The sequence below is a fragment of the Panthera tigris genome, chromosome B3 (assembly GCF_018350195.1).
Source record: "Panthera tigris isolate Pti1 chromosome B3, P.tigris_Pti1_mat1.1, whole genome shotgun sequence".
In the NCBI taxonomy this organism is placed as follows: Eukaryota; Metazoa; Chordata; class Mammalia; order Carnivora; family Felidae; genus Panthera; species Panthera tigris.
The window spans coordinates 84,058,796-84,072,551 of NC_056665.1; the positions used below are offsets into that span (position 1 = coordinate 84,058,796).

General features: G+C 38.6%; 2 protein-coding genes across 4 annotated transcripts in view; one reads left to right on the forward strand and one right to left on the reverse strand.

Moving 5' to 3' along the window:
* Positions 1-10,876, reverse strand: part of LOC102959051 — a 41,886-nt gene extending 31,010 nt beyond the window's left edge. The window contains exon 1 of one of the 2 annotated variants that reach the window (XM_042989564.1): positions 10,373-10,876. In XM_042989564.1, coding sequence (XP_042845498.1) covers positions 10,373-10,655 — 283 coding nt within the window. In that variant the 5' untranslated portion in view covers positions 10,656-10,876. The remainder of the gene's footprint in view (positions 1-10,372) is intronic. The other variant, XM_007073740.3, reaches the window with a different exon arrangement.
* A 77-nt stretch (positions 10,877-10,953) lies between these two features.
* The window catches only part of SRP54 (signal recognition particle 54), a 39,147-nt gene continuing 36,344 nt past the window's right edge, over positions 10,954-13,756 (forward strand). For both annotated transcript variants that reach the window (XM_007073736.3, XM_007073737.3), the window contains exon 1: positions 10,954-11,167. The gene's annotated coding sequence lies outside the window, so the exon portion shown is untranslated. The remainder of the gene's footprint in view (positions 11,168-13,756) is intronic.

The window sequence follows — 13,756 nt, forward strand, 5'->3', positions numbered from 1 at the left end:
CCTCTCTCTCTGCCCCTCCCCCACTCATGCTCTGTCTCCCTCTTTCTCAAAAATAAATAAACATTAAAAAAAAAAAAAAAGAACATCCTACTAAAGAATGAATGGGTTAACCAAGAAGTTAAAGAGGAAATTAAAAAGCATATGGAAGCCAATGAAAATGAAAGTATGACAGTCCAAATCCTTTGGGATGCAGCAAAGGAGGTCATAAGAGGGAAGTATATAGCAATCAGGCCTTCCTAGAGAAGGAAGAAAGGTCTCAAATACACAATCTAATCTTAAACCTAAAAGAGCTGGAAAAAGAACAGCAAAAAAATCTGCCCCAAACCAGCAGAAGAAACGGAATAATAAACATTACAACAGGAATCAATCTTGAAATCAAAAAACCAGAAGAACTGATCAATGAAATCAGGAGCTGGTTCTTTGAAAGAATTAACAAAATTGTTAAGCCCCTAGCCAGAATGACATAAACCCCTAGCCAGATTGATCAAAAAGAAAAAGGAAAGGACCCAAATAAATAAAATCATGAATGAAAGAGGAGAGATCACAACCAATACTACAGAAATACAAACAACAATAAGAGAACATTATGAACAATTATATGCCAATAAATTGGGCAATCTGGAAGACTGCCCAATGGACAAATTCCTAGAAACATATAAACTACCAAAACTGAAACAGGAAGAAATAGAAAATTTGAACAGACCCATAACCAGTGAAGAAATTGAATCAGTAATCAAAAACCTCTCAACAAACAAGAGTCCAGGCCTGGATAGCTTTCCAGGGGAATTCCACCAAACATTTAAAGAGTTAATACATATTCTTTTGAAGCTATTCCAAAAAATAGAAATGGAAGGAAAACTTCCAAACTCATTCTACGAGGCCAGCATTACTACGATTCCAAAACCAGACAAAGAACCCACTAAAAAGGAGAACTACAGAGCAATTTCTCTGATGAACATGGATGCAAAAATTCTCAACAAGATACTAGCAAACCAGATCTAACAATACATTAAAAGAATTATTCACCACGATCAAGTGGGATTTATTCCTGGGACGCAGAACTGGTTCAATATTTGCAAATCAATCAATGTGATACATCACATTAATGAAAGAAAGGATAAGAACCACACATTCCTCTCAATAGATGCAGAAAAAACATTTGACAAAATATAGCATCCTTTTTTTTTTTAACGTTTGTTTATTTTTGAGAGAGAGAGAGAGCGCGCGCTCGCGAAAGTGGGGGAGGGGCAGAGACAGGCAGACACATAGAATCCCCACCAGGCTCCAGGCTCTGAGCTGTCAGCAAAGAGCTTGACGTGGGGCTCAAACTCATGAACAGCAAGATCATGACCTGAGCTGAAGTTGGATGCTTACCTGACTGAGCTACTCAGGCGCCCCTAATCCTTCTTTGATAAAAATCCTTAAGAAAGTAGGGATAGAAGTAACATATCTCAAGATCATAAAGGTCATATAGGAAAGACTCACTGCTAATATTATCCTCAATGGGGAAAAACTGAAAGATAAGCCCCTAAGATCAGGAACATGACAGGGATGTCCACTCTCATCACTATTATTTATTCAACATAGTGTTGGAAGTCCTAGCCTCAGCAATCAGACAACAAAAAGAAATAAAAGGCATCCAAATAGGCAAGGAGGATTTTTTTATAATCAAGGTACAGAAATCGTATGCATTTCTTTTTTTAAAATATATTTCTTATTTAAATGTAAATACAGCCACAGAAACACATTAATTTTTGTAAATGTGAAAACTCTCTTTAGCTCTAATACCTGTAATCTCAATTTAATGTGTCCACCTTTGACTGTACCTGATTATGTTTTCTTAATTTTTTTTAATGTTTATTTATTTTTGAGACAGAGAGACAGAGCATGAACAGGGGAGGGGCAGAGAGACAGGGAGACACAGAATCTAAAGCAGGCTCCAGACTCCGAGCTGTCAGCACAGAGCCCAACGTGCGGCTGGAACTCACAGAACTCACTGACCATGAGATCGTGACCTGAGCTGAAGTAGGAGGGTTAACTGATTGAGCCACCCAGGCGCCCCATATGCATTTCTATACACCAATAATGAAGCAGCAGAAAAATCAAGGAATTGATCCCATTTACAATTGCACCAAAACAATTAAATACCTAGGAATAAATCTAACCACAGAAGTGAAAAATCTATACACTGAAAACTATAGAAAGCTTATGAAAGAAATTGAGTAAGACACAAAAAAATGGAAAAACATTCCATGCTCATGGATTGGAAGAACAAATATTGTTAAAATGTTGATACTACCCAAAGCAATCTACATATTCAATGCAATCCCTATCAAAATAACACTAGCATTCTTCACAGAGCTTGAACAAACAATCCTAAAATTTGACGGAATCAGAAAAGTCCCTGAATAGCCAAAGTAATGATGAAAAAGAAAACCAAAGCTGAAGGCATCACAATTCAGGACTTCAAGCTGTATTACAAAGTTGTAATCATCAACACAGTTTATGGTAGTGGCACAAAAAGACACACAGATCAATGGAAGAGAATAGAGAACCCAGAAATGGACCCACAAATGCATGGCAAACTCATCTTTGACAAAGCAGGAAAGAAAATCCAGTGGAAAAAAGACACCCTCTTCAGCCAGCGGTGTTGGGAAAACTGGACAGCAACATGCAGAAGAATGAACCTGGACCAGTCTTTTATACCATACACAAAAATAAATTCAAAATGAATGAAAGACCTAAATGTGAGACAGAAAGCCATCAAAACCCTAGAGGAAAAAGCAGACAACAATCTCTTTGACCTCAGCTACAGCAAATTCTTACTTGAAATGTCTCTGGAGGCAAGGGAAACAAAAGCAAAAATGAACTACTAGGACCTCATCAAGATAAAAAGCTTCTGCACAGCGAAAGAAACAATCAGCAAATTTAAAAGGCAACTGACGGAATGGGAGAAGATATTTGCAAACGACATATCAGATAAAGGGTTAGTATCCAAAATCTATAAAGAATTTATCGAACTCAACACCCAAAAAACAAATAATCCACTGAAGAAATGGGCAGAAGACATGAATAGACACTTTTCCAAAGAAGACATCCTGATGGCAAACAGACACACGAAAAGGTGCTCAACATCACTCATCATCAGGGAAATACTAATCAAAACCACATTGAGATACCACCTCACACCTGTCTGAATGGCTAAGATTAACAACTCAGGCAACAGATGTTGGTGAGGATGCAGAGAAAGAGTATCTTTTTTGCACTGCTAGTGGGAATGCAAACTGGTATAGCCACTCTGGAAAAAAGTATGGGGGTTCCTCAAAAAATTACCCTATGACCCAGCAAATGCACTACTAGGTATTTAGCCAAAGGATTCAAAAATGCTGATTCAAAGGGTCACATGCACCTCAATGTTTATAGCAGCACTATAGACAATAGCCAAAGTATGGAAAGCGCCCAAATACCCACCAACTGATAAATGGATAAAGAAGATGTGGTGTATACACAATGGAATATTACTTGGCGATCAAAAAGAATTAAATCTTACCATTTGCAACAACGTGGATGGAATTAGAATGTATTATGCTAAGCAAAATAAGTCAGCCAGAGAAAAGCAAAAAAAAAAATCATATATTCCATATATTCCACTCATATGTGGAATTTAAGAAACAAAACAGATAAACATAGGGTAAGGGAAGCAAAATAAGATAAAAACAAAGAGGGAGACAAACCAAGAGACTCTTAAATACATGAACAAACTGTGGGTTGCTGGTGGGGTGTTGGGTGGGTGAATGGGCTAAATGGGCAAGGGGCATTAAGGAGGGCACTTGTTGGGATGAGCACTGGGTATTATATGTAAGTGATGAATCACTAAATTCTGCTCCTAAAATCATTATTACATTATATGTTAACTAACTTGGATTTAAATTTAAAAATAAGTAAATAAATAAAAATAAAATAAAAACTCTGTTAAGAGGATGAACAAATTACAGACTTGGAGAAAATACTTGCAAACCACATATATGTTCACAAAGGGCTTATACCTAGAATACATTAAGAACTCTCAAGATGACAGTATAGAAAAAATACAATTAAAATTGGGCAAAAGACATAAACAGATATTTCACCAAAGACGATATTGAAATGGCAAATAAACACATGAGCAGATGTTCAACAACCTAATGATATATCACTCAAATAACAGAATGGCTAACATAAAAAATATTGATAGGAGTGCCTGAGTGGCTCAGTCAGTTAAGTGTCTTGAGTCTTGATTTTGACTCAGGTCAGGATCTCATGGTTTGTGAGACTGAGCCCTGTGTTAGGCTCCATGCTGATAGCCTCTGCCCCTGTCTCTACTTGCCCTCTCTCTCTCGCTCTCTAAATATATAAATAAACATTAAAAAAAAAAAAAATACTGACTGGGGCACCTGGGTGGCTCAGTCGGTAAAAGTGTTTGACTTCGGCTCAGGTCATGATCTCCCAGTCTGTGAGTTCCAGTGCAGCCTCAGTCTCTGTGCTGACAGCGCGGATCCTGGAGCCTGCTTCAGCTTCTGTGTCTCCCTCTCTCTCTCTGCCTCTCCCCCACTCACACTCTGTGTGTCTCGCTCTCAAAAATAAGTAAGTATTAAAAGAAAGAAAAAAAACTAATAGCAAATGCTGGTGAGGATGCAGAGAAATCGGATTACAGTATGTTTGTATTAACATAAAAATGGCTCAGCCACTCTGGAAAACAGTTTGACAGTTTCTATAAAACTAAAAATGCACTTACCATATGACCCAGCAATTGCACTCTTGAATATTATCACAGAGAAATGAAAACTTATGTTATCACAAAAATCCACACATGAATGTTCACAGCAATATTATTTGTAAGAAAGGCTTGACTGGAGGGGCATTTCAGATGGCTTCTTTACTCCTATGTCTGGTGTCTAGGCAAGGATGGCAAGAACAGTTACAGCCTGGTTGAGCATCTTGCTGTCCATAGGCTAGCTGGGATTCCTGACAGTTTGATAATCTCAAGGTAGTCAGACTACACATATGATGGTTACCTTCTCCCAGACCAAGCATTCCAAGAGAAAGAAAGTAGAAGTTGCAAGTTTCTTAAGTCCTGGATCTGAAACTGACATAGTGTCACTTCTGCCATATTCTATGGGCCAAAGCTGTAACAGAGCCCATTCAGATTTCAAGGTAGAGAATACAGATCAGACCTCTCATAGAATGAGGATCAAAGAATTTGTGGCCATTTTGTAAAAAGTTTTATAGAAGAATTTGTACAAATAAACTATACATATTTCAAGTGTATAATTATATAAACTTTGTCATATGGATACAGTCATGAATTTATCTCTACAATCAAGGTAGTGGACATATCTGTTACCCCCAAATGTTTCCTTTTGCCCATCTGTAATCCTTCTCCAATCCCTCCACTCACTCAATTGCCACAGATGTATTTTCTATCACTATAGATCAGGCTGCGTTTTCTAGTTATAAATAAATGAAATCATGCTGTATACAGTCTTTTTTAGTATGGTTGCTTTCACTCAGTATAATTTATTCACGTTGTTGAGCAAATATTTCTTTCCATTTATTTGCTAAGTAGTATTCCATTATAAAAATATACCACATTTGCTCATCCATTCACCCATTCCTAATTGAAATGCCTCCCTCCTTCACTTGTTCTTGAGATACTGTACTGACTAGAAGCTGTATTATGATGCTGGATAGTAGCGATGAGTGCACATCTCTGTCATTTCTGATCTTAGGGGAAAGAACTCAGTCTTTTCAATTTTAAGAATGATGTTAGCTGTAGATTTTTCACACATGTCCTTTACCAGGTTGAGAATGTTCCCTTCTACTCCTAGTTTGATGAGAGTTATTATCAGGAAGAGGTGTTGGATGTTGTCAAATGCTTTTCCTGGTCTATTGAGGTAATAATATAGTTTTTCTTTTTACTGAATATGGTGAATTACATTGATTGATTTTATAATGTTTTACTCATTTATTTTTAAAAATGTTTATTTATTTTGAGAGAGGAAAGAGAACATACGAACAGGGGAGGGGCAGTGAGAGAGGGAGAGAGAGAATCCCAAGCAGGCTTTATGCTGTCAGTGTGGAGTCTGATGCAGGGCTTGATGTCCTGAACCCTGAGATTGTGACCGGAGCCAAAATTAAGAGTCAGACACTTAACTGACTGAGCCACCCAGGTGCCCCTGATTTTATAATGTTAAACCAATAGTGCATTCTTGGGATAAACCCAGTTATTCATGATGTATTATCCTTTTATATATCCTGCTCATTTTATTTTAAAAAAATCTTTTTTCTACATTTATTTTTGATAGAGAGAGACAGAGCACAAGTGGGGGAGGGGCAGAGAGAGGGGGAGACACAGAATCTGTAGCAGGCTCCAGGCTCCGAGCTGTCAGCACAGACCAACGCGGGGCTCAAACTCACAAACCACGAGATCATGACCTGAGCCGAAGTCAGACCCTTAACCGATTGAGCCACCCAGGAGCCCCTATCCTGCTCATTTTATACACAACAATATATTAAAATACAAAAGTACTTTATTCTCTCTTTTTAAAAAATGTTTTATTTATTTTTGTGAGGGAAAGCGTGAGGGGGGAGAGGCAGAGAAAGAAACAGGGACAGAGGACCTGAAGTGGGCTCTGCAATGACAGCAGTAAACCTGATGCCAGGCTTGAATTCACAAACTGTGAGATCATAACCTGAGCCAAAGTTGGATGCTCAACTGACTGAACCACCTAGGTGCCCCAAAGTACAAAAGTACTTTAGAGAAAAGGATAATTTTTTTGTTTAAAGTTTATTTATTTTGAAAGAGAGAGTACATGTGCATGCACGTGGGGGAGGGGCAGAGAGAGAATCCCAAGCAGGCTCTGTGCTATTAGCACAGAGCCTGAGACATAACTCGATCTCATGAATCAAATCGTGAGATTATGACCTGAGCCAAAATCAAGAGTCAGACGCTTAACCGACCCAGCCACCCAGATGCCCCAAAAGTGTAATTCTTTTTATTTGATAGAAAAATTTTAAGAGGTACCAATTTAAGAAAGAGGTACCAATTTGTTTAGTATACCTTGTTAGTTTTTGAAAAAACAATCTATTTTTGTTACCTCACGTTCTTGGTAACTTTCATTAATTCATATGGTTTCAATGAAGATTAGAATATCTTTGTTATGATACTTCCTCAGTGGTAATGCAATATGGAACTGAAGCGGTATACTGTCTGACAAATGTAACTAGAAACCAGACTTTACTTTTTAGATTTGTGGGAATTTCAAAGAATTTCTAACAGCTCTGTAGCTGCTGCTCACAAACAGGTCCACTTATGGTCAGTGAAGATATACCTAAAATATAGGATACAGTGAAGCTTCTAAAAGCTTCTAGTCATCTACTGTTATCTTCTTTAAGCATTAAATATTTTTTGATGATTTTAATTTTCTTAGAGCAAACCCTAATTTTCTACCCTTTGTAATCTGATTCTTAATAGAAACTCTTTTGGGCAGTGTGTTTGACTTCCTCATTTGTATTTGCATATCCAAGAAAAATTCGGTGGCTTCAGAATAGCATATGTTAACATACAGTTGTTCCAATGTACTTTTTAAAAATATGCCTATTGGGGGTCCCACTTGCAGTTCTGGCTCTCAGCTCTCCTCACTTAATGGATTGCAGTCACTCCTACACTTTGAAATCTAGATCAAGAGCCCATTTTATATATATATAGGAAATAGAAGAGAACAGATGTTCTGCCACAAGATCAGAATCAATTAGCTGAGGTCCTGCTGTATTTTTACTTCATTCATTCATTCATTCATTCATTTTGGGAGACGGTATCTTTGTGTGCTTTGCCCTTTAGACTTGGTGTATCCTTCCTACGTTGGTATTCATTTGTTTCCTAGATCTTTGGCCTAAGCTGTACCAAGGTAAAATGTAGGCTCCCATCTATTTTTTCTACATCTTCAGTTTATCAGGCATTGACATGTGCTTGGCTCTGCCCTGGTCCACGCTTCTAGTTCTACCAGCCTGATCCTAAATGACTCCAGGTATTGGTGTGATAATCCCACTATTCCTTCAGAGATCAAGAATATTATTCTGGGGTGCCTGGGTGGCTCAGTCAGTAAAGTGTCTGATTTCGGCTCAGGTCATGGTCTCATGGTTTGTGGGTTCGAGCTCCGCATCGGGCTCTCTGCTATTAGTGCAGAGCCCGCTTCAGATCCTCTGTCCCCCTTTCTCTGCCTCTCCCCTGCTCATTCTCTTTCTCTCTCAAAAATAAATAAACATTAAAAAAGATTATCCTTCCTTTTGTGTATCTAAAATGATTATGATTTTACCTGTTAGCAACATGTTTTTCAGTTTCAATAAGCACTGCAAAACTCAAAACCAAAGCCATACTCAATACCTACTACTGTCTTGCTATTTCATTAAATAGTATAAAAATTCAAGGAGATTTATACTTATTAAATGTCTAAGAAAATGTCATACAAATAAGATATTATGCAAGTGACTTAATGCTAGAGATAAAAGATAATTTTTTTTTTTCCTAGAAGAAGGAAATTAGTTAGGAAAATAAAAAATGGTTGACTGGAAGAATCTTTTGTGCTCTGTTTAGAGCCACTTCATAAAGTATACTAAGAATTTCAGCTTGGGAAGATGAGAAAGTTCTGGAGACAGATGTGATGGTTGCACAACATAAATGTATGTAATGTCACTGAACTGTACACTTAAAAATAGCTTAAAATGGTAAATTTTATGTTATGTATATTTTACCACCTAAAAAAGGCATACTAATAAGTTGCTTTTCAAGATTTATGTTAAAACACTCCATTTAAAGCAAAGTGACACCCTCATTTCTTACAATATTCATGTTAATAAACATTCTCAGAAATTCAGTCGTTTTCTAAATCATTTAATAAATTGCGTGAGCTCTCTGACTACAGGATCTGCTGGAGAAAGGCACAAAAAGAGCTTTTTAAAAAAGTAAAAATGTACTCTAAAGTCAGTGATCTTGGGTCTTCTTGTTTACAAAATTATCACCCAAAACATGCTTACAGGTTTTCCTGATTTGGAAAAATGGGGCTCTCAACTGATGTCTCTAAAACTGGAAATTTAGATTACAAATGATTCCACAAAACTGAAATCTTGAGGATAAGAATATTTTAGTAATTGTGCAATTGCCAGAACCAGGCAGTAGGTGGCATTTTTGTAGGCACTTAGGGCTTTTGGACTAAAAGAGAATGCAGAAAAAAAAAAAACGGAAACTACTATGGTTTTTATAATCAATCGGGATATGATAAATAAAACTGGCAATACAAAATTTAAATAAGGAGACTCAGCATATTTTGACTCAGCAATTCCTATCTTGAATCTACCTGTCTGGTTTTCTCCACTTTCTAAAAGGCTAACTCTATCAGTTTTCCAAGTTAATTTCATTTTGGCCTCTCATCTAAAATGATCCCCCCAAATGTGTAATAATAATAAAAATACCCAATCCTACTGATTGACTAATAACATCACAAAGAAAGAGAGTTCTAGGAAAAAGTTAAGTTTGGAAGTTATCAGCACACATGAATATTTCAAATCATGAGTCTGGATGAAAATAAATACGGGAATCAATGTTTAAAGGTATAAAGGTAGCATGGTTTTTTGGCATTGTTCTCAAACAAGGAATATCCTGTTATCTTGTGCTTTCACCAGGTTTCACTTTGCCAAAGCAGTAACCATTCTTCACTAAATGGACCTAATTGCCACATTTCCTCGATTCTAAGTTGTGCTTTTTTGTATTATTAATTTTATTAACAGCTTAAAATCAAAGTCGTCACCCCCCAATCTCTCCCTTACCTCACCCTGGAAAACTGCTATTAAATTGATGGTCCATTTTACAACTGAGAAAATAAATGCACTAGCTACAGGTGACTTTGCTTGTAGGGTAAAAGCTTCCTACCCCACAGACTGAAACACCTTTTGCAAAGTGCTTTTTCAGGTAGTAACTAACCTTACTGGTAGTCACAAATTCGTGGGAGTAATGACGGTGGGGAGGGCAAAACCCTCCACCCCTTCTCTTCTCTCAGAAAAGGATTAGGCACAAGGAGCCTCTAGGTGGCTTGTCTGAAGTCTGCAGCACAATCACAAACAACCCAGGGCCAGGTCTTCCTGCACCCAATTCCAAACTGGACTCTGAACCTGCTAAGGTTTGAAATGTGCCCCCCGTCAACCTCTCCTATAGAGAGGAGCAGAGACCCGCACAGCGACCCCTAGGAGGCTTTCGGCCTCATGCTGTCTTGGGTCCCCAAGGTCAACACCTATAGTGTATCTTTGCCCCAACCACTTGCGTCTGGCTCTGGTCGCTTACGGGTAGTTCTCATCCACTCGAGCAGCGCTGGGAGGTCTGCCGGAGCCACCGTACGTAGCAGCTGCATTATTGCTTGCCGCGCGGAGCGGAATTCCATCTTGGAGCAGAAAACAGCGTCGGGGAAAGTTCGCAATGCGCACGCGCAAGCAGAGAGCGGTCTCCACTCCAGATCCGACACGGCGGAACCCGCCTCCCCGGGCTGCGAAATCCCTAAGCCCCGCCCCTTGTTGGTGTTCGCACGTGCGCCTGGGGACGAAACCCTACTTTGAATTGCATCTCTCATGATTCTCCTTTCAGCTGGCAGTGCACTGTCCAGTCACTTTTTAAGGTGACTTCTCGAGGCCGGAATTATTTCCTGAGATCGCATCCCTAGAGAACATCCTGTACTGCCACTTTGCTGCCGCAGTGATTGGGCAATAGGAAACGGAATGTCCCAAAGCCAGTCGAAGCAAAGAAACATCGCAATAAACCCTTTCAGCGAAAGGACTGAAAGTACGCGGCAGGTGCCCCGGAAGCGGAAGTGTATCCTTTTCATAAGAGGCTGGACTACGCCGAGTGGTGACGTTTCCTCATTGGGCGGAAGGTTCGGTGGCAATCGTCGGTCTTCCAGCTGGTGGGAGTTGGCGTCGCGGTGCTGGGCGCTGGAGCCCTAGTTTGTATAGTTTGGGAAGTCGGGCTGTGGGATCGCATCTGTCTGTCTGATCCCTGCTTTTCTTGGTTTCCTCCCACGTTGCGGGGGCCTCGCGAAGGAATCCCCGGCCCCTTTGGGCCACAGCGGTAGCGGTGCCTTTTGCGGTAAGTGTCTTGCTTTTTCCCGCCCCCGACCACGGACTGGCAGCTAGGGGCAGCCTCAGCCCTGCTTGGGGGCTAGAGACTCCAGAGGGAGTCGGCTTCTCTGGCCACCGACTCTCGTCACCGAGACTGAGGTGCGCTGGCCCTTTTTCATCTCGTGTGCCCCGTCAGAAGTTTTATTAAAGGATGCACTGTGACCCTTTTAAGTTGTCTTCAGACTTACCCGAGCCAAATTAGATGTAGGCAATTACAGGCCTGGCTCTTTGCTTTGCTCTCTTGATCAATAATTTAGATGTGGCTACTTCTCCGAAAACCTTTTGACGTGTACGAGATTTTATTTTTCCGTGTCCGTTGTGCTCGACACATTGTTCTGCATATAGTAGGCGTTCAATAAACAATACGGGATATCAGTTCAATGCCAATGGTGACTTCAGATATACTCATGGCTCTTTCTGTACATTTGACACTTTCTTGAAACTCTTTCCCCTATTGTCTTTCTTGCTGCTATTCTCACCTAGTTCTTTCATATGCTTAATTCAACAGAGTATTTACTTATTCCTATCTATAGGGATATTGAAATGAATGACACAAATACTGCCATTGAGGAGCTAACAGTACAGTGAGAGAGGCACATAAATATACATTATAGCAAGATGAGTAATGAGAAAGTTTAAAGAGCCATGATAGCTATGGGAACACAGATGAGATTGTTCAGGGGGATTTGTGACCCTGAGCAGGTTGCTAGTCCAATCCAGTCTCAGTTTCCTCATCTATCTAATAACTTATTATGGGGATGAAAGATTAGGTGATCTGTTCTGGGCAGTGTCTAGAATATAGCAGTGTTGGTGCCAAAGGGTAGAATTATTTCCCTTAAAACTCTTTCTCTTGATGTTTTCATGTGGTCAGTTAGTATTTTCTAATTTAATAAAAGCATCTTCAAACAGATCTTGCCTCTAATTTCACCTAACTGGGAATTCTGGATCCACCTCTGGAATTTAATAAGATAAATATAAATGGCAGCTTTAAAAAAATTGATTTTCTTCTGTATGCTTTTGGAGAGGGTAAGGAATTAATAAGGGCTTCTATCCCTGTTAATTATTCTCAGTCTTTGTTGACTGCTTTTTGTTGGCTCTTTGCCATCCCTGTAACCCAAATGGTCTTTCACAGTCTTCTTGAGAATTATTGTCTACATCCATGGCTTCCATGGCATTATCCTTGTATGCCAATCATTTCCAAACTTCTGTAACTTCTTTTTTTTTTCCTGTAACTTCTGCCTCATGAATGATATAGTTTTTTAGTTTCTATAAATTTAGTACGTCCAAAACCAAGCTTACTACCTCAACTTTCCTTTTTTTTTATTCTTTTCATTATTACTATATGATATATACATGTTTTTGACTCCTTGTTTCTACTTGAATTTTGTGATATTTGTATGTTCAATTTTTAAGGAATAATAAAATGAATGTGCACAGTATCCAACTTTAGTAGAACATTACAAAATATTTTAGTAGATGTGCTCAAAATCCAACTTTAGTAAAACTTTACAAATACAACATTACAAAACCTTACAGCCCCTTGAACCTTTTCTGTATTAACTCTTTAATTTTCCAACCAGTTTCTCTTTTGCCTTCCATTCTTTGGTTAATGGCATCATTGGCCATCTGGTTACTGTTTGAGACCTTGGAGTCACTTTTGCCTTTTTTTCCCCTTCATTTTCCACAACCATTTGGTCATTATGTCCTGTAGCTTCTGTTTTACGGGCTTGACTTGAGCCATTTTGCTATCTGCTTCCCTTGTTCAAGCCCACGTCTCCATTAGACTTTGGGGATAAGATTAGTGTACGTAGTCTCTTTGCTCTCAAGTTTTTCTCCCTCCAAAGTATTTGCTATTTGACTCTAATCTTTTTAAATTATGGAACAGATTTTTCTTTCTCTGTTTTTCTTTGAAGAATATTGCCTCATGCAATGGTTATTAAGCCTGGCTGTACTTAATATGTAGCCAGTGAAATTTTTCAAAATCTGATGCCTTGTTTCACTCTCCTAATTAAGAATTTAGATGAGGCCACTTCTGCCAACACCTTTTGATGTTACTATCCCTAGAGGTTGATTGAATATCTAATTTTTAGCTGATAGGTGTTAGCTAAACGTCGCTGAAATAACCCGTTGCTTGAAATAGCTCATTCCTCCTCTTCCGTATTTTCAGTCTATGTTCAACTTCAGGACAAACTGTTTCCAAGGAATTCTTTTGACTTGTTTTAATCTTGGTAAAAGTTTACATAAAAATTCTTGTTATAATTGACCTGCTAGCCAAAAAAGTATCTTAAAGGAATGATTCTCATTGTTTTTGAACTGTTACCTCTTGTTGCTAATTGAGTTTTTGGTACGCCTTTTCTGTTATCAAACTATAAAGTGTCATGTTGTTGTTGTTTTTAGTTAAAAGGAATTTTAAAATTTGGAAACAGATTATTTTAATGAAGAGGGAATTTCCTGATACTTTTTGATGTAATTGAATATAACCTTTGTTGCAGAATTAAAGCAGGTAAGTCAGTGATGGTATGATGTATAATTTATCTTCTGAAGTTAATAGAGGAGT